The sequence below is a fragment of the Eurytemora carolleeae genome, unplaced genomic scaffold (genome assembly GCF_000591075.1).
Source record: "Eurytemora carolleeae unplaced genomic scaffold, Eaff_2.0 scaffold461, whole genome shotgun sequence".
Taxonomy (NCBI): Eukaryota; Metazoa; Arthropoda; class Copepoda; order Calanoida; family Temoridae; genus Eurytemora; species Eurytemora carolleeae.
The window spans coordinates 196,815-219,051 of NW_019397939.1; the positions used below are offsets into that span (position 1 = coordinate 196,815).

Genomic DNA, 22,237 nt, shown 5'->3' on the forward strand with positions numbered 1-22,237 from the left:
ATATAAGATAGTTGTTTTTAGCTTTCGTTTTTAAGGAGAAATTGACAAAATTTGGATCGATTTTAGGGAGAGAACTTGCAACCTTTAATCAACGTGAATATCACCCACCGGGTAAACTCCTTTATCGGAGACAGAAAGAGAAGAACCTCTGGTTAAAATCTGTCTCGGAGACACTAAGAGAGACCTCTAGACTTCTTGTTTAATCCGGGCCTATCGAGTTTACTCCAGAGAATAGTCTCAGTTGAGTCTCCTCCGGTAGATGAAACCATTTTGTGTCGTAAAATCAAACTGAATGAAAATATTTGGAAGTTTCAAACATTTAGCTTGATATCATAAACATTAAACATCAACGCCCAATAAATAAACTCTCAGAGCCAAACAAATGAGTCCAACGTCCAAAATATCAATCATATATCCATAAGATTGCAGATTTTAGTATCTAAATATTAGTTTTTTCAACTGTTAATACTTTTGATATTTGTAAAATTTCTGAAAAAAAATCAAAAAATTCTGCATTTATTAAAACATATTTTTTGCATAACAAGTTTTTGTTGAGTTGGGTGTTTTCTTCTTTTCTGGATATCATTACATTAAATATATATATAACTATATAGATCTAATTAAGGTAACCTATATATATCTAATTAAGGTAACCTACATAGATCTAATTAAGGTAACCTATATAGATCTAATTAATGTAATCTTTATAGATCTAATTAATGTAACCTATATAGATCTAATTAAGGTAACCTATATAGATCTAAATAAGGTAACCTGTACAGATCTAATTAATTTAACCTTTATAAATCTAATTAATGTAACCTATATAGATCTTATTAAGGTAACCTTTATAGATCTAATTAATGTAACCTTCATAGATCTAATTAATGTAACCTATATAGATCTAATTAATGTAACCAATATAGATATAATTAAGGAAACCGTTATAGATCTAATTAAGGTAATCTTTATAGATCTAATTAAGGTAACCTTTATAGATCTAATTAAGGACACATTTATATATCTAATTAAGGTAACCTATATAGATCTAATTAAGGTAACCTATATAGATCTAATTGATGTAACCTTTATAGATCTAATTAATGTAACCTATATAGATCTAAATAAGGTAACCTTTATAGACCTAATTAAGGTAACCTTCATAGATCTAATTAAGGTAACCTATATAGATCTAATTAATGTAACCTATATAGATCTAATTAAGATAAATTTTATAGATTTAATTAATGTAACCTTAATATATCTAATTAAGGTAACCTTTATAGATCTAATTAATGTAACCTTAATAGATCTAATTAAGATCAACTATATAGATCTAACTAATGTAACCTTAATATATCTAATTAAGGTAACCTTTATAGATCTAATTAATGTAACCTATATAGATCTAAATTAATGTAACCTTTATAGATCTAAATAAGGTTACCGTTATAGATCTCATTAAGGTATTCTTTTTAGATCTAATTAAGATAACCATTAGAGATCTAATTAAGGTAATCTTTATAGATCTAATTAAGATAACCTTAATAGATCTAAACAAGGTTATTTTTATTGATCTAATTAAGGTAATCTTTAAAGATCTAATTAGGTAACCTTTAGGAAACTTAGATTTTAGAAATAATTTAGAATTTAATTTAGTCTTCAAAAGGTACCTCACATTGTCTTGAAAACGGTCAAGAGCTTTAATATAAAAGAACTCCTATTATATTTTTGATTTAAAAAAGTTTAAAATTGGGAATCGTTGTCCTCGTCATGTTTAATAAAATTTTGGTTATAGTTTTTGTCATCGACTTTTACTCTAGGTGATATGCCGGGATCCCAAAAACCCAGTTTTCAATTTGTGCCCATTTCTAACACTCAGTTTTAGAAATGGGCCATTTGTTAGTTTTTGAACTAATGTCCCCTGTAATGATATCTTATAATATTTATAATTTTTGGCACCAAAAGTTTATAATTTTCAGGCTCAATGGTGTGGACGGTTTGGTACAGCCGCCCCTTGGGCAATAATTGTACTAGGTCAGAGATTATAAACGCTGGTGGAAAGGGGACTATTATCTATATTCTCATTGTATGTGGATTCAGGAAATATTCGCTTATATCTAAATTTTCCCTTTTTTCAACATTTTTCCGTTTTCCATAATCAAATTTTTTTATCGAAAGTTTTTAATTTCAAAAAAAATTTAATATTTATTTTTTCGTTCGGTCCATGAATTTTAGCTCAGTGTTTTTATAGAACCTTATATCATATTTGTTATACGTATCTGAGAGTGGATGTTTTTTTGAAGATTTAAAAATTTGGTTCATTTAACAATAGGTTCTATATTTGAGACTGTTTGACATTTTTTAGATTTTTAATTATGTGCAGTGAACATTTTGAGAATAAGAATTCTGGTTTTTCTGAAAATTAACCCAAAACCATTCACTAATCATTTTATAGAAGTACAACTCTGACTAACGAGCTTACCAATCGTGAAAGGGAGTGTTCGCGAAAAATGAAAGGGGCTATAGGCTTAATGCGATAAAAAAGCGCTTTTGATCGCTACTAATCTTACTTATATCTGTTGCGTCTATAAGGAGAAACTTGTTAAAGACGTCTCATACCGAAGAACTTAGCGCCCATACAAATTGAGAAAATTGTAACGTGCAACAGACAGTAAAAAATTAATTTAATTTCAAACAAATCATTCAGATATTACAACCTATATTCATCGATTATCTTTCACCACATTTGTATATATAGTTTATGTTTTATAATATTTTTTAATTAATTTGTTTTGAATTTGATTATTTCTCTTGCGGCTTGCGCAACTATCTAAGAATGCCGCGGACCACTCACATTTTTCGAAATCAGTTAAAACGTTTTCTAAAAATATAAAATATTATAAAATATAAACTATATACAAATGTGGCGAAACATAATCAATGACTATAGGTTGTACTATCTGAATGATATGTTTGATATTAAATGGATTTTTTACGGTCTAAGTCGTATGTTGCAATTTTCTGAATTTCTATGGGCGCTAAGTTATTCCGTATGAGACGTCTTTAACAAGTTTCTCCTTATAGACGCAACAGATAGAAGTAAGATTAGTAGCGATCAAAAGCGCTTTTTTATCGCATTGAGCCTATACCCCCTTTTACTTTTCGCGAACACTCCCTTTAACGCCATTGAAAAACTTAATTTAATTGTTAACAATCGGCAACTTTTTTCATTTTGTTGATTCATCGTTAATAAATGACTAACTTTGTTTTTTCAAAAAAAAATGAATTTCCTTCTTCTCAAAAATAATGTTTATTTTCATTTATTTTCTCCTTATAGACGCAACAGATAGAAGTAAGATTAGTAGCGATCAAAAGCGCTTTTTTATCGCATTGAGCCTATACCCCCTTTTATTTTTCGCGAACACTCCCTTTAACGCCATTGAAAAACTTAATTTTATTGTTAACAATCGGCAACTTTTTTCATTTTGTTGATTCATCGTTAATAAATGACTAACTTTGTTTTTTCAAAAAAAAATGAATTTCCTTCTTCTCAAAAATAATGTTTATTTTCATTTATTTTCTCCTTATAGACGCAACAGATAGAAGTAAGATTAGTAGCNTTAAACAATTGTTCAATGCCATTTTCTAACTTTATTACCGAACCGAAAAACTGTTAACAAACATGAATGCATAAAAAAACCTTCAAAAATTCTGTCCAAATTATCGTGAAAATTTCTTAGTAAGTAAAATAAAACATGACGCTTTTTAGAAAAATAATGCTGCATTAATTCATGAATCTAGCCAGTACGATTCCGAAATAAAATCCCTTAGCCATGGCATTTCCAAAATGTGGTCTGATTTTTCTTGTGCGTCTACAGCTATAGGACATGAATAGAATCTCTGTAATTCATATATTTATCCTGTAAACAAATATATATCTAACTTATTAGATTAAAATTTAAGATATAAAAAGTAAAATGAAGTTTTTTTACCCAAACTTTGCCATTAAAAACCCATATACATTTTAGAAATTTTAGACACCCTGTAACTGGTAGAAAATAGTATTTAATTACATATTATTAAATGTCGTGTGGAAAACTAGGTTAAGGGCAAACACAATTGTCAAATGTCAGAACCCCGTCAAAAGTAACGTAAAAGCTAACAGTTTAAAACTAGCATGGGAACCTTAAGCATACTTTTCTTGATTTTATTCGTTTTACACTTACTTTAGAACTTTGGAGTTTTTTTTTTTTAAAGTGAACACACTGAATATTTTAATCCAGAAAAAGAACATAAGTTCCGTGGTTCTACTGATTTCCCCCATCAAAAATTGAGGCAAATCGGTCCAGGGGTTATATTTTTTTCTTTTTTTTCTGAATATTTCCGATTATAGCTAGTGGACCCATTGACCAATTCTCTCCAAATTTTAATTGGGAAAATTGCATCTCTAGGGTTGCATGGGAACCCAGCTTTGCTTGGAAGTTACACTTTTTTGTAATAATCAAACTATTTTGTAGCCTTGAATTGTTAAATGTTCATGAATTATAGTTGTACATACAATCAAAAATATTTATCTAAAGCATAATAATTAAAGGAACATTCACATATGTTAATAACACGAATTAATAAAATAATAATAGAAACATAAAGATTAAAAATTCTGTTGTTAGTTTCGCAAATTTTTAGTAACTTCGACATGTTCGATTCTTAAAAACGAGTAAAATTTCGGGGATAAACCACAGCTGTAAAGGTTTAAGCAAAACTGTCACCAAAAATTAGAAATAAAACAATGAAATTCAATTAGAAAATAGAACTGTTCCATATAGAATTGTTTTACAGCACGAGAGCAGGGAAATGTTTATAAGCTTTGGAAAGGTTTTTAATCACAGTTATTTTGGTTCGCAGTATTTTGTCCCTTGCTAAAGCTCGGGACAAAATTAAATCTAAAAAGGGTTGAACTTTCTCAATAAAGAGAAAATTTCTGTCCAAAAACTTTACAGCACGTCGAGTCAAAATAATAGTGTTATAGGTAAATTTAATGTAACGTGTACTTGTCTTATTTCAATGGCCATTCCTAGATGAAATAAGCATTGAAACAAAGCAGAAGTAAAAAAATAAAGTTGATTTCAATTTTATTTTATTTCAATTAAAAAAATATTTTTGAAATATGTGCTATCATGTACAGCTAATTTAACTTTATAGCACGATAATTACTTTATAGCACGTTCATTGTGAAATTCATGTTGAAGTGAGTAAGTATGATAAAGTACACGATGAAAGTTAAATTAAAATAATTCAAAGATAACCAACATAAAAACTTAACTTAGTATTTCTCTTTTGTTCTTATTTGGAAAATGCATTCATGGATTTTCACAATCTTAACCCTATCCCTGCTAGGGTACTTGAAAAGCAGGATGCACTGAGGGGGAGGAGGTCAATTTGACCCCCCCTCTAAATCCCATGTTTGATGTCCAAATATGACAAATGATACATTATTGGAAAGCTCTACTTTTAGAATCTTTAAAGAAATTAGAAATTAACAAATTTGCAAAAATAGATTTTTTTTTCCAAAATTCAGTTATATAGGAAAAATGTTTGCAAAAAACAGAATGTCCAAAAAATGATAAATTATACATTTTTGAAAATCCCTCGACCATGCAATTTGAAACCTGATGTGTAATTAAGAAAACTAAAAATGTGCAAATTTATGTTGACGGGTTTATGCAAAAAATAAGCGAAAATTTCTTTGTAAAACTTGTGCAATTCGTTTTCTTATGTAATAGCCTTTCGGAAAATCTGACAACTGAAAGTAGGTAAAAACAAAGATTTAGTTTGTTACAGGAAAAAGTAGTCTAGGCAGTGTGCCCGTTGAGTCTTCAGGCAGTGTGCCTGAGGGTTCAGGCAGTTAGTATAAAAGCTCGGTTTTAGAGTAATTGAGAGCTATGGGTATTTAGGAATAGTCAGAAAATTTCAAAAGCTTCAGACCAATGCTTTTTCAGTTATTTTTAAAAAAGTACAGAGGGGTCAATTTGACCACCCCACTCCACCCCCTATCCCCAGTAGGGTTAATTTATGAAAATAAGATATAAACTTTATAAACTAATGCTTATATACTGTACCATCTTATTCTTAAAAATCAAATGAAAAAATCTTTATTGCTGATAAAAAACTTTATGAATTAAGAAAACTTAAGTTACACTTTATGAATTGGAAAAGCGGAAGATAAACTTTTTTAATAAAGAAAACTTAAAGTACACTTAAGGAATTCAGAAAATTAAAAGTTAAACTTTATGAATTATGAAATTGAAAAATTAAACTTTATAAATACAGAAACAAAATAATAAACTTTTACTAATTAGTAACACAAAAAAAAGAATTAAGAATACAACAAGATAAGGTTTTTATAAATAAAATGAAGATGAAATAAATGAATTTAAGAAAATTTGAAGGAGCTGAGTTTTGCGACAAGCAAAATTTTCTAATTCCTATATTTTTGCAGCCTGTTGATGTAAGCCTGTGGTATTTTAAACCCAGAAGATTTGGTCTAACTTACACAACAAGAAGATAAAAGTACATGGATAATTTGGTTTAAAACATTTTTAAACGAATATTTGGTAGTTTGTGGCATGTTATTACAGTATACAGTGGTAAGCAAGAAGAAGAAAAATATGAACTAATAGAAAAAAGTAGACCCGCCATGTTGGATTCGACAGCTGACACTGAATCAGCTGATCATCACTCTGATCTACACAGTTCACATCTACTCTCAAAGGTATTTGGTAATACAAAACTGTAGTTAAGACTGTATCGGTTATGTAATTAGATATGTACGTATTTTTGTCGTCAATTATGCCATATCTATTAATAAACCCAGCTTAATGCTACCGCAACATCGCATAGACTGACATGTTTCTAAAGCCAGAACATGTGTTTTGTGAAACTAAATCTTAAGATCAAGCTTTGATAGTGATCTTATGTTGGGTAGGACTGGGCCGTTCCAGTTTTCTCTAATCGTTTTGCTAATTGGTAGTTTCAACCCTAAAAAAAAAAATTCTGGTAGCCGTTAGTTTTAATGGTAAGAACAGAACATTCGTTTCATTAACAGCATTTTCCGTTTTAATTAAAGTTACCTTTGGTTAACTTTTTCAATTTTATTAACAGCTGTAATGGAAGATATTCTAACAAAGGCTACAACGCCAGCCGTTAACAGTTGTTATTTTAATTAATTTCAATAATTTACAAAGAATTATTATTATCTTTTAAGAAATTGCGCGGAGGACAAAAAAAATGTCATTAACAATTGTTTGTGGAATCAAAGGCGCCAAAATTATACAAATTTTAATAAAAAATTTTAAGGGTTAAATATTTTTTTAATAAAAAACAAATGAGATATTAATCACCCAAGCTCTTAAAAATTCTCTTTACTGAAAATTTACAAATTTTCTCTACTGAAGTGACCTGCGCATTTCTGCTGCAGATGGAAAAACTATCAGTTTTAATGCTTTTAAAAAGACAAGCTAATAAGGAGGGGGGAGGGGCAAGACATTTAAGAACATTAAATTACGTCAAATTTTGTTTTTAAGTTTCATGCAATTCTAGCAGAAAAGAGAAAAAAGTTGCCGATTTTTAAAAACACATACGTTTTGTTTTTAATTGTTATTTTTTTTAACGCCCAATCCGTTTCGTTAACAATTTGTTTGCTGATCGTTAACGGACTGTCCTGTTATTTTAGAAAATCTCTGCTTTGTTAATGGAACTTTGACCAGCCCTAATGCTGGGATTATTATGACTAAAAATATTCAATTGATTTTATTTTTCTTAACACATTTTTCAAGCTTTTGTTCATGACAAAATCTGTCAGTTGCTGGTTTTTACAAATTCATAATTCATATATTTGATGTTTTTTTTACAAAGCGTTTGGATCTATATTTGTTCTGCTTTTTGATTTCAAATCCATATTTGTATTTTTTTGCTTTTAAAATTTATATTTGATGCTTTAAAACAACATAAAACTACGTAAAATAGTATAGTTCTGTGAACATATTAAAAATCAATTTCTTCTTGAATATTTCTAGAGAAGGATAACTTACCCAACAAGTAAAGTTATACTTAACCCCATGGTTACATTTGTACTTTTATATTAACATTTCTTACTCTTTAATAAAGTGTAAATGATTAGGCAATCAGGGCGCTTCGCGACAATCTTTGTTTTCACTTTTGTACTGTTGCTCAATCTTTCAGCTTTTTCTCCTCCATAAAATAATAATTAAATTTGTTCATGTGGAAAAATAGTTTCAAGCTATTTTTTCTGATTCTCTATTTTTTTTATTCAATACAAACTGACCCTCCGGTGTATTTTCTTTTGAAATTATTATTGATCAAAATGTTACAAAGACTCAATTCCTTCAAAATAAACCATAGCAAAGTCATGTTAAAAATTAAGAGAACACACAAACTCTAGATTTATAATCCCAATATCTTCACAACCAGATTGTGTAAAACTTTGAAATTTCAAAGGAACTGAAACTTTTTCACAAACTCAAATTATCTAATCCCTATATATTTCCAACTTGATATTGTAATTTTTAAATTTCAAACTTATGATAGTTTAATCTAACAACATTAATAGTTTGAAATATCTAAGGTCTACAATATTGGGTAGCAAAGATATAGGGATTAAAAAATCTAAGTTTGTGACAAAAACTCAATTCTTTTAGACTTTCTTATTTAACAAAGTCTTTAAAATATCGAAAGTTTACAGCATCAGCTTGCAAAGATATAGAAATGAAAAATTTTAACTTGTGGCGAAGGGTCAGTTCTTTTTGTATTGTTTTTTTTATGTTTTGTACAAGGTGAGTAAAAATGCGGCATTAACTTAGTTTACAAACCACAATGAAAATGTTTTCAGGGTTGATGTTTGTGGTTAAAAAATATTAAAAGAAATTAAGGAAAACCTTAATATTTTTTTTAACACAGACCACTCGAAACAAAATTTTGTGACATTTTTTTTTAACAAATCGATTAATAATAAGATTTCTATTTCATTCTATATAATTGATTCTAACATTGATTTATTGACAAAATTCTTTTGAGAAATATGTTCCTAAACATCTTATTAGTTTACTATAAAATATTTACAATATTTTTTTGTCGTTGTTATTTAATATTTTTTTAAAACTGATTCTCAAACATATCCACTCAATTTCATGATTTTGAAAATCGACTTTGCACTTAAACTCAGTAATTATAGATTGTTAAAACTTTCTCTACAATATTGCAATCTCAGTTCAACCAACATACATTGCCGGCCACTCCCTTTAATGTTGAACATTCACGTGATATAGAATATATGCAAGAGTTACCTATTACTGTAATGAACTGTACAAAAACGTACATTTTATGTTATTTTATATTATTGTTGACATCTGTAATACATAAATGAATTTATATATATATATATATATATTACTCCGGGAATCATTCTTACTCTAGGATACATTCTTACTCTGGGAATCATTCTTACACAAGGATTCATTCTTACTCTGATGATTCCTAGAGTAAGAATGAATCCTAGATAAAGAATGAATCCTACAGTAAGACTAAATCCTAGAGTAAGAATGAATCCCAGAGTAAGAATGAATGAGTAATAATAAATCCTTGAGTAAGAATGAATCCTAGAGTAATAATGAATCCTAGAGTAAGAATGAATCCTAGAGTAAGAATAAATCCCGGAGTAAGACTGAATCCCGGAGTAAGAATGAATCCTACGAACAAATTGTAATAACTCATGTTTGGTTGGCGGTCTGGACTCCAGCTGATCTCCAATAAAGTCTCTGAGCTGACTGAAGCCATCAGATAGTTTTTTTGACTGTCTTCCTTAATCTTAATCTTAATCTTAATCTTAATCTTAATCTTTCTTAATCTTAATCTTAATCTTAATTTTAATCTTAATCATTCATTATTACTCTAGGATTCATTCTTACTCCGGGAATCATTCTTACTCTAGGATTCATTCTGACTCCGGGAATCATTCTTACTATAGGATTCATTATTACTCTAGGATTCATTCTTACTCCATTAATGCTTAAATATTTATATAGATATAAAAGAAATCATAATCAATAGAGTACCTATTAGAGACCCATTTTAACTGGAGACCCATACTTATATTTGTTTTCTAAAGCAGATTTCTAAATAGAGAGAGAACTTGTTAATAATTTAATATTTCTTTGCTTATATACCTATAGATTGAACATAAAGATGGTTTTTCTGACAAATGTACATTTCCAATAATAATTTTTTTGTATTTAGAAGTCTGATCATCTTCACTTGTACATGTCCAGCTGTGTTATTCTTTGCTGGTTCTCATGTGCACCAAACATACACTTTATCTTCAGAATTTGCAGGTATATACTTGGCATACATCTTTTTATAAGCACTAGATATATGTAATGCTGCTCGCTGTTTGTTGAGAATTTGAAGAACTGCACAAAAAAATATAGTTCAACAGGAACTATAGTCTAGCTAAACATATTATAATTGCACCTAATGGTTTCATTTGGGATTTAAAAATGCAGTGACAAAGAAAGAAAAATGTAAGTCAGGCAGCGATTGCCAGAACTAACGCAGTTAGGGAAAGGACAGGGAAAATAAGTCAGGATCCCCTAATGGAAACGCACAAGTACTCATATCACATATAGTTCTGATAAATTTCAATCTTCATCTTCAATCTTCCCATTTGCCAGCTTGTTCTGGTGGCTTACAATTTAGGCTGGTACATGAAATGCTTTACAGTGATGAGCTCCTATTCAGAAACCAAATTAAGAAATGAAGGATAGAAACAGCTGTAGCTAACTTGCTATTGTCGAGTTGAGAACAAGCCCAGTCGGAATTGCGTCATTATGATTAAAAAAACAGAACAACATATTGTAACCATCACCCTTTGGTTTTATTTCTGGTTGGTTATGGCACAACCAGATTTAAAACAACATAATACAATATCAGCTTCTTTTGTTTTGTTTTGCAAATTGGGTTACCAGAAATCGACTCGAAAATTCAAAACACACTGACTATGGGCGTTACCATTTTTACTGCTGTCACCATATAAGAGAACAAAGAACAAGTGTGCTTCAATTTGTAGAACAAATAAAGGAGGAAAAGCTGAAAAAAAGATTATATTGCTTTAAAACGGAATTAATGGGAAGCATGAGTTACAATTCTACTGAAAGGGGATTTGAGGACTGGATCTAGGACTTGCAGATTTGAAGTCTCTGGACACTCAGAACTGGACTCTGGCCCCTCCTCATGACCTCTCCTTCCCAAAGCAGAATGAAGATAATCCCTCTTTCAATGAGGCTTTGTCACAACTTACTTCAATCTGTGCTAGGTCTCTTTTTATATCCTGTGATCCTGTCTTATCAACACATCCTTATCAGGAGTGGAGAGCTAGAGAATCTAGAAATGGCAGAATAGGGGGGTCTACACGATCCCTTAGGGTGAAGGAGGGGGTGGTGGTTACAATAGTTTTATAATGAGACAATTTGGAAGACATCATCAAATGTTCCAGCTGAAAATACATGGAATGCACATTTTAAAAAACCAAGAACATGTCCAGGCCTAGATACGTTCTTGTTTGATCGTCATGCACAATATATTATCTAATATAATAAACATTAGATGATAAATAAATACACTATGATGTTTTTTAGGGAAAAGAGTTTGATCCTTGCAAATCTTCTGACCCTGGTGAGAATTTGACACATTTAACATTTATCTTATTTGCCTAACCTTTAGAAATGGCTCGTTTGGGATATCTAACTTGATTAGATAGCTGATATGTTTTCATTGGGATTAGGGAGGACTGATATGTTTTTAGTGGTGATAGGGATAGTTTACTTGTTTTTAATCAGGGACCGAAATTTAAAAAATTGAGCAGCCTACCCCTCATTCAAATTTAAATCACCTATTCAAATTCATCCTCAATTGTTATCTTTTAATTGATGGTTAAAATTTGAAGCAGAAGTACGTAGTTTAGCAACCTAACTCAAATTCATTAAAATCGGCTAACATTGTTAACCATTTTATTGGTTGCTTAGAACATGTTTTATTTGATGTGTAGGTTGTTGGGAAGGTATTTTTTTCATTTGGTGTTTTGAATATGCTAACTTGGTTAGCTATACTATTGGATGTTTGGAACAATGTTTTATTTTCTTGGGCAGCTTATTCGATCTATTGTCATTCAGAATAGCTTACTTAATCGGTTCCATTGTGTGTTCAGAATATCTTACTTAATCGGTTCCATTGTGTGTTCAGAATAGCTTACTTAATCGGTTCTATTGTGTGTTCAGAATATCTTACTTAATCGGTTCTATTGTGTGTTCAGAATAGATTACGTAATCGGTTCTATTGTGTGTTCACAATATCTTACTTAATCGGTTCCATTGTGTGTTCAGAATATCTTACTTAATCGGTTCTATTGTGTGTTCAGAATATCTTACTAAATCGGTTCTATTGTGTGTTCAGAATATCTTACTTAATCGGTTGCTTTAGGAAAACCTAATTTGTCTTCATATTGTTTTGAATAGCTTTACTTGGTTTCCTATTTTCTACGATGTTTGAAACGTGGTAACTTTGATATATTTTTGAATATATTTATAAATTTAGCTAAATTTGGTTGGTTATTTGGATAATTAACTATTTAGGCGTTTGTTCTGGCTAACTTCACTTCTGTAATAGCTACATCTTTGGATGCTCTGCGTCTGGAACAAGTGAGGATTCCTCCGGTGATCAGGTAAAGTTTTGTTAATCGTTTTTCTTATAATCTAATAAACTAAATTATGATAAAGTTGCTTTTATCAAACTTTGCAATAAAAAAAGGGAAAAATTGTCTGAAAGCATTTGTTTTGGGATGGTTTTATAGGTTGTATTTTGCAAATCTTCTGGCTAGGTCAAAATCTTTTTCAAATAAAATATTTATACTAACAATATAGAAACATGTTCTCTTCTCACACTATGCAAAATTTTGACCCTGAAAGACGATATAAAAGAAACGACACAAGATCAATTTAGGAAAACCACATTACTGATCAGTTATAGTGGTAAAAGTTAATTCTTGATTGATCACTCCCTAAAGTCACATGTGTGCAAGCTCTCAAGTCTCAAGCAAAAGTCGATCAGTATTTTGTCAAATACCTCTTTTAAATTAAAGCTGGAAACAAAACAAAATAAGCATATCACGAAAATATACAAGTGAGTTGTTAGGTAAAACCAATGACTAAGGAGGTGAGACATGCTTGAAAGTCGATCCAATCAAGCTTTTTCTCAATGTCTATCATCATGCTGCGGATGAAATTATAATTAATTTGATTTAACACTTTGTTCTTTCTTGATAAATACTATCTAGCTATAAATTCCTTTGATTTATACCATGATTTAAGAGATTCCATCAAACTCTTATTTTAATATGTATAACTTTTATTAAACTTTTGATATACATTTTTTGCAAAGGTGCCTAATTTCAGAAAATAATTTAAGATAGAATTCTTACCCAAAGGCAATGCAAAATCTTCAAAGAAATTTCAATTTGCACAACTTTGTGGAATTGCAGTTTTCAATCTGAAGTATATAAAAGTGGTAAAAAAAATTGTATACTTTTATACAGTGAAACCCTTAATAACGAATACATCGAAAGAATTCATCAAATGTCGTATCCTTCACTTTCTGATAATGGAATGTTGCAAATATTTAGTTTTTTAATAAAATGATTATATGGAACTCTTTAAAACTGTTCCCGCATATTTATGGCTATTTATTTATTTTCGCAAATACTGAAATTTACGTAATATAGTATAAAACTCATAGAAAAATTGTCAATACGACATTTGATGAATACTTCCGATGTATTCGTTATTAAGGGTTTCACTGTACTAGAAATCTAGTTCTGATTACATTGAAGCAAACCTAATTTATAAGTTTTATGCATTTAATGAAAACACAATAATTATTTTGAACACAATTGCTTGACTGATTATCGATGCTGTAGAAGAATTATAGTTAATTAGCTAGATGAATAAGATGAATAAACTGTTGCTGTATTGTTATAAAATATTTAAAGAAGACACATTAAACTCCATTTGGAGCAATTTTGTTTTAAGTGACCCTTCATGTAGAGAGGATTCACAAAGGTACCCTTGACGTCTTAATCTGATCAATAATTTGAAAGATAAGGTCGTTTTTATTTTTAGGTTTAAACATGTTTAATTCTAATTGTTTCAATATGTTTTCCTGCAGTAGAAGTTGGCAATTCACTTTTTGTAGAAGAACCACAATTGAAAATAATCAGTTTTCAAAATTATAAAAATCGTTGATATCTAATTCATACTTGATCAGGCAAAGATTTTCAGTGTACCGTTGTGAATCAGACATCGCCAGCTTAGGATGTCAGGTCGCTTGAATTTACCCTTACAGGCAATCTTTTTGGATAAACAAATAGGGTATGTTTGAATCAAAAGAGATTTCAATTTATAACTCTAGAAAATATTTAGATTGGGACTGTTTGGAGCTTGTTTATTCTTCATACAGTTAGAGATACTTAAACAGTACCTTCTGTTCTTCTGCAGAAACAAGGTTTGGTTTGGATTTAATAGTGTGTACACTGTAAACTGCATAAAATACATTTGGTTTGGATTTAATAGTGTGCACACTGTACACTGCAGAAACTAGATTTGGTTTGGATTAAATAGTGTGTACATTGTACTCTGCAGAAACTAGATTTGCTTTGGATTTAATAGTGTGTACACTGTACACTGCATAAAATACATTTGGTTTGGATTTAATAGTGTGCACACTGTACACTGCAGAAACTAGATTTGGTTTGGATTAAATAGTGTGTTCACTGTACACTGCAGAAACTAGATTTATTTTGAATTTAATAGTGTGCACACTGTACTCTGCAGAAACTAGATTTGGTTTGGATTTAATAGTGTGCACACTGTACACTGCAGAAACTAGATTTGGTTTGGATTTAATAGTGTGCACACTGTACACTGCAGAAACTAGATTTGGTTTGGATTTAATAGTGTGCACACTGTACTCTGCAGAAACTAGATTTGGTTTGGATTTGATAGTGTGCACACTGTACACTGCAGAAACTGGATTTGGTTTGGATTAAATAGTGTGTACACTGTACACTGCAGAAACTAGATTTATTTTGAATTTAATAGTGTGCACACTGTACTCTGCAGAAACTAGATTTGGTTTGGATTTAATAGTGTGTACACTGTACAGTTTGAGACACTCAAACAGAAGCTTCTTTTATTCTACAGGAACAAGGTTTAGTTTGGATTTAGTGTGTTCACTGTAGAGTAGGGATGGACATCATTTTGGGACTGGACAATATTTTGAGAATAAAAGAAATTTTTCATGTTCAATTGTGTCATTAACTTTGATTAAATTTAACCTTTCTATATATAAACGGTGTTTACACTGTATTCATACAACTTAGTATTAGCCAAAATCAAAAATATTAATTTTCCAGGATTGGATTTTTTCTGTGAAGTTCAGTCTAGGTTGGATAGTTGCAGCTTTGGTTGCCGGATTCTTACTGGGACACTTTCTGGTAAAGTTTTTATTTACAAAGCTACTTCATTTTAGTTTTTTACTTCATTAAAGATGACATATATATAGCAACAACATTTTGTAAAAAAGAAGAAAACATTTTCATTGTTTTTATCAACAAGAAGACAACATCTGTTTTTGTCTAAAATTACAGATGAAATTTTTACTTCTGAATTTTGAGAAAACTTTTTGTTTAATAATGATAAAATTTCATTTTGTCTTCAAATTTTCACTTGTTTATTAAGAAAATAGATAAAAACCTAAATCTTATTTTAGATCTTGATTGAACCAAACCTGAATCTTAAAATTCGATTTTAGATCTTGATTGAAACAAACCAAAATCTTAAAATCCTATTTTAGATCATGCTTGATCCAAACCTGAATCTTTAACTCCTATTTTAGATCATGCTTGATCCAAACCTGAACCAAGAAGCTCCTGAGCACAACCCTCATGCTTTCTGGAGAAATGGTAAGTACTACTCAGAGTTTTCATCCTTGCTTAATCGGGAAACCCTGGATATTTTTGTGAAAACCGTAAATTTCAAAACATTTTGTGAAAGATCAGGAACTCTGCTGTAAAAAAACGGCTATTACGGAGAAAAATCCAAATCATAACGGTAAGCTACATGTTTTCAGCTCTGGGTTCATTATTAAGAGTAAGTCATATTTTCCCAAATTAACTGCCACTTCATTTTACCTTTAAAAGCAATGCTCCACTAAATGATATTGCAACCAAAGTAAACCTCTATTTAGAGACAATGCTGTACTATGTGATATTGCCAAGTATCGCCACCCTGTTCATATGTATTCTAATGCTGGCAATAATGCTCTTTAGAACATTATGGAAACCAAGGTAAATATTTTAGTAGGAAAATCCCACCCCTTTGGTTAAATTCGTTGATTCTAAATCGTATCTCGATTGAGGGATGGGGGGGGGGGGTTGATGTTTTTTTGAAATGAATTTTTATACGACTTGAACTGGCAGTAATAACTATTAACATTTTTCTTTCTTCCAACTTCACAATTGAAAACAAATCTTGCAAGAAAGAAAGTTTATAAATCTCTCCCAATCTTATGGCGAAAACCAACATCTGGTAGTAATTACATAGATTTTACTTTGTTCACATGTCTGGCATCTAGTGTAGCCCTACATTAATGTAGATGCAAACATGTTTCTCTCTTAGACAGTTCATTCAGTGAATCATTTAAAGACTTTATTCAGTGCAGAAAAAGGAAAGAAAAGTTTTTTTTGTCTTTAAAGCATCATTCTTTTTGGGTTACCCTGTAATTGAATTGTTGTATGGATACCATTTTATTTTTAGAGGCATAAAGGATGGAGCCAAAGGTCCAGGTCGAAACCTAGAACATGGACTACCTCCTCCAGACACAGTTGAACCTTACACAATAGCAGTAGATGACCAACAACCTACAGCTGGAGATCTCAATATGCAGACCAGGGTAAATATTTACTAATAGTAGTAGATGACCAGTAGCTGGAGTAGATCTCAATATACAGACCAGGGTAATTTTTTGCTAATAGTAGTAGATGACCAGTAGCTGGAGTAGATCTTAATATACAGACCAGGGTAATTATTTACTAACGGTAGTAGATGATCAGCAGCTGGAGTACTCCCTGAAGTATTTAATCTCTATGCCTAGCTTTCTATTAACTATTAGTATTTTTGCCATTTTAATGTATAAATATAGTTTGTGCACTTAACTTGCTTTATTATTCAATTCAGTTTAGACTCATTTGTAGTTAAATAAGTAAAAAACGAACCAATGATGTATTAAAACGATAGTTTTTGCCTTTCTATTTTCTTCTGGGGTTACACATTTGCATGTTGATAAAAGCAAACTTCTACAGAATAAAGTTTTAAGGAACTTTCTCATATTGTTGTAAAATGCTTTAAAAATCTAAAAACATTAAAAGTTTCTGTAAATCGAATCTTGCTATTGTCCATCCCTAATTGTAGTACATAGTTGACCATCAGGTTAAAGCTGGAGTAGATCTCAATATACAGTTCAGTGTCCGAATTAAATGAATTTAAGCCGCGTCTCAAATCGGCGCAAAACCGGTTTCAATTAAGCATAGGCTCAAATCTTGAAAAATTAAATACAATTTTAAGTAAAACCATCCATATTTGAGCTGCGGCTTAAATTTTAAGCCACGGACCAAATTCTTTAAATTCGGCCTCAGGATAAACAATATCCATTCACAAATATCTATTCCCATACATACTTTGAAATATAAAAAACAACCTTAAAGATATTTTTATGCTGTTTTACACAAGTTACTGTTTTTCATCATAAAAGTAAGTCTAACAGTTGGCTTCTCATTTCACCGTTTCATTTCAAAGGGGGTTTTGTTTACTACTGTTTCATTGGTCTCACTGTATCATTTATCCATTATTATTTATTACAGATGCCTGGCCACGAAAACTTGGAAGATGACAAGTGTAAAAAACAAGAGGTTCTGAAGACGACAATATTTCTGTCCCTCCACATTGTATTCTTCATCATATGCCTATTCATTTGCTAAAAAGCAATATACAGAGCCCGTTATTTTCCACTTAATATATGAACAGACCCCCTCCTGAAGACCTTTTTGCGGGGGAATATAGTTTGGCCTCTAGATGTCTCAATCTAAAATCTTATCTGATACATAGATAATTCAAACGCACACAATTGGTGACATCATCTGATCGACTATTGTTTAAGTTAGGGAAAGAGCAGACTCAGATGTTCCCTGCACACACTACAATGATCGACCAGATAATGTCTAGTCTCCGATTGTGTTCGTACCAATTGTCTATATCTATCAGATAAGAATTTAGTGTGAGACATCTAGCAGCAATACTATTATTCCCCAAAGTATTCTTTAGGACAGGCTCTAGTCATATGTTATGTGGAAAAGAACTGGCTCAGCAAAGAATCTTACGTGAGATATCTGGAGGCCAAACAATCGCCCTGTATTAGTATGTTGACAGCCCTTTTTCATACAATACAAGGAACGTACTCAGTTGTTTCTTTAATTTCATAATTTAATGAATTTGAGGTAGGCCTCTGAACTACCTGAATCCATTCCAAATCTTGAATCACCGAGCAATTTTATTTAGGCCTTATAAATTATGGGCAAGGCCCAATTATTGAACTATTTAGCTTTCTGGTCAGAAACAAAAATTGACTAGCTTCAAGCCAATAAAGCGGCCAGCCGGGTCAATAAAGTAGTCATCTAGGTCAATAAGGTAACCAGAGGGTAAAGCCTTACCTATAAAATAAATACAGTATATCCCATATTAAACAGGGAAAGGATTTGCCCAATGTTGTCTTGAAAACTATTCAGTGATTAATGCCACTGAGGGGTTACTACACAAAAGAGTTTCTGAAGCGTCCTGTATTTTTTCAAGCTGTTAAAAAGAACTATGTGAAAAGTAAAATTTACTGAAGGCAAAGCAAAGTTTTTCATCTGTAAGTCAAAGTGTTTTAAGGGATTGTAAAGGAAAAATGAAAGGGTAAAGGCTGACAGCTGAGATTCCTATAACTAAGTTGAAAGATATATATAAGAGATCTATCTGATGTTCCTGTTTGAGAAATTGATATTTAATACTCTGTCAAAATTATACCAAAACATATACATATATATCAGGTTTTGTATAAGATTTTTAGTATGACACCAGTAAACGGACCATTTTTAACAATTATACAACCAATCTGAAAAATCCCAGATTTGCTCCTGTTATAATTTTATAATTCAAATTTTTCATTTTTAATAGATATAACTGATAATATTATTACGATAGTCTGTATAGTCTGTAATATATGAGCAGAACTCCATCCAATGTCACATATCTCCGTCTGTATCACTTGACCAGCATACTGCATTTAGAAAAAAACCACAGGGGGTTGGGAAAAATAATCCCCCCCCCATCCAGTTGTGATAGAGTTAAAATTCCAAGAGGAATTTAAATTGAAATGTGGTGTAGAGGACAAAAATAGCATATTTTACACTTTAGAGTGCATTTTTCAACAATCAAAAAGTTCTTCATTTTGGCAATATTTTTATTCTTTCAGCTTAAATTGACTGCATATTAAAAGATGAAGAATATATGCTACCAAAATAATTTTTACTGATATAAATACAAATCAAGGACATATATTTTCATTTTAGTCCACTACTTGTTTTTACTAAATAGTCTGATAGTACTAGCCCAGGAGACCTCACTTAAAGAGTTTGAGCAGCTGGGTTGCTAAACTACCGGTTGTCGGTTAAAATTGAACTCAGAGTTAAAAGATTTGAATATTTCGGTCAAATTTAACCCAGCTGAAGGTAGTTTAGACAGTAAGGGTGATTGAGTTTAGACTCCAGCTCTACCTTAGATCTCCTGTATACATAAAAATAAGAGTTCTTGCCAAATTTAAGGCTCCTAGGTCTGGTCTGGAAACCGTGACCGCATTTAATATTTAGTATTTTTTGAAAAGATGTAACTGAAAATCCATATTTTGACCAAAATACCGTCTTCTGGTTGGAATTTTTTCCAAACAACATACTCCGCCCTCACTGTTATGAATTATGATACTTGTGGTCATTTTGACACCCTGTACCTCTATATTTTGACACCCTGTACCTCTATATTTTGACACCCTGTACCTCTATATTTAAAGATGATAAAGTTAGAAAAAATCATTTATTTGTTGAAGAAGAATATCCAAAATTCAATTAGCATAACAGTTAACACTTTTAAAATGCTTTAAATAATACTTGATTAAAAGTGAAACAATATTTAGCATGCATTAAGTTTTTATTTACAGTCAGGGGCATATTAAGAAATTAGTCCATGTGGGAGCTTAAATATTTTTTTCGTTCTGGCCAGGGAGGGTCCAGTACACGTTAGGGCCTAAAAATCCCCCTGCAGACCATAGATTTTAGTTTTACTGTCCCAAGGGGAGGGGGGGGGTGACCCCCAATAGCACCCCTTATAGAATACACCTCTGCTTACAGCTAATTCTATAAAGGGTATTAAATAATTGCTTTTTACCTATACAAATTCAATTTTGATTAGTTTGACCAAAAATGTTTTAGGGGAAACCTTTGGATTGAGGTGGTAATTTGGGAGATTGAAGGGGGGGGGGGGGGAGCAATACTTTAGTACTGGGAACCGGGTGTGGGAGGGGTAGGTAAATAATTGATTTCTCTTTTTTTAATATAAATACAAATAATATTGATTATTCAGCCAAAATCTGGGTAAGGGTATTAAGGAAACTTTGGATAGCAAGGAGTGGGAGAGGGGCGTGGGGTTATTTTTTTATTGTGCATGAAGGATGGGTTTACTAAGTATGGCTGATAAACAATTGATATTTCTGTTTTGTCTATGGAATATTTTAAAATATTTCCAGCTTCAACATTTTTAAATTAAAATTTAATTTATTTTCGGCTTTTTAATATGCATTCTGATAAAAATAAAATTCTAATTGGGAGTTTGATGTTCAAATTTCACTGCGAGAGAAGTTTGTTTATCGGCGTTATCTTTACAGAGTTTGAGTGCAAATTCCACTAAGCCATGCAGCTATTTGTCATAACAGAGAAATACCGAAAAAAAATCTAATTTTAAAACAATGATGCAGGCTGCATTTTCAATTATTTTCAAAATTTCATTTTCAAAAAGGTCTAGTTTGATATTGAGCTGCCTATCCAGACAAGATCGGTATACTGATTCCAATATTGATCACCCTTATTAGACAGGTACTGGCTCAAATTCTTTAAATTTGGTCTCAGATTTACTGATGGGCACTTTTAGCTTTTTCATTTCGTTTGTCCATCTTTAATGAGTGATTCATTTTGATTCTTTTCAATTGTTCAATAAAATTTGATTTAATTCATTCACTAAATTATCTACAGTTATTTTGTTCGTTTTCTCACAGAATAAAGTTTTGTTTTGTAAAATCGTAAATTGTAAAACAGTTTGTTCAATAAAATCGTTTGTAATAAGTTAAAAATGATAGTTTAAAAAGAAATATGTTTTTTTTTCAGTAAAAGAAAAGTAATTTTTGTTCCAAAAGTTTGGTAATAACGTTCCTTCAGATAAAAAAATTATTGTTTTTTCAAGTTTTTTCAAAAGATATTAAATCATTTGTTTTTTTATCATTCGTTTTTAAAAACAATCATTTTTTCATTTCTATGAATGATCAAATTTGTTCATCCATTGTAAATTTTTTTTCTGAACGAAACACTTTTACAAAAATATTGTTTGTTCTAAACAATTGTGTTCGTTCAAAAAAAAGATGCCCATCTTTACTCAGGAGAAATCAATATTCATGAAACTATTTGTTAATGATAATAAGGCTTGTAATGTAATTTACTCTTTTGCCAAACAGGCTGAAAAATTGTAAATTATTGTAAATTAACAAAAGTAAATTCTAAATTAGTGATATTTATTTTAATGATATCTGATACAGTAATGTGTTATTTTTAAAATAACTATTTATCATAATTGTTGAAATTTTGTCTTTATGTGATATATCAAATTATACTGAAAGCCTTTCGTACAAGATAAAATATATATATATGTCATTAATATTATGACAAAATTACACAATGTTTAGAAAATTTTTCCAAAAA

General features: G+C 30.7%; 1 protein-coding gene across 1 annotated transcript; it reads left to right on the forward strand.

Moving 5' to 3' along the window:
• The first annotated feature begins 6,602 nt into the window (after positions 1-6,602).
• LOC111716401 (uncharacterized) lies at positions 6,603-20,727 on the forward strand. The gene is made up of 10 exons (XM_023491854.1): positions 6,603-6,775; positions 10,315-10,409; positions 11,712-11,748; positions 12,705-12,793; positions 14,547-14,628; positions 15,539-15,619; positions 16,021-16,087; positions 16,372-16,471; positions 16,941-17,076; positions 18,044-20,727. The coding sequence occupies exons 1-10, from the start codon at positions 6,701-6,703 to the stop codon at positions 18,158-18,160; spliced, it is 879 nt and encodes a 292-aa protein (XP_023347622.1). The 5' UTR covers positions 6,603-6,700; the 3' UTR covers positions 18,161-20,727.
• Positions 20,728-22,237: the final 1,510 nt, after the last annotated feature.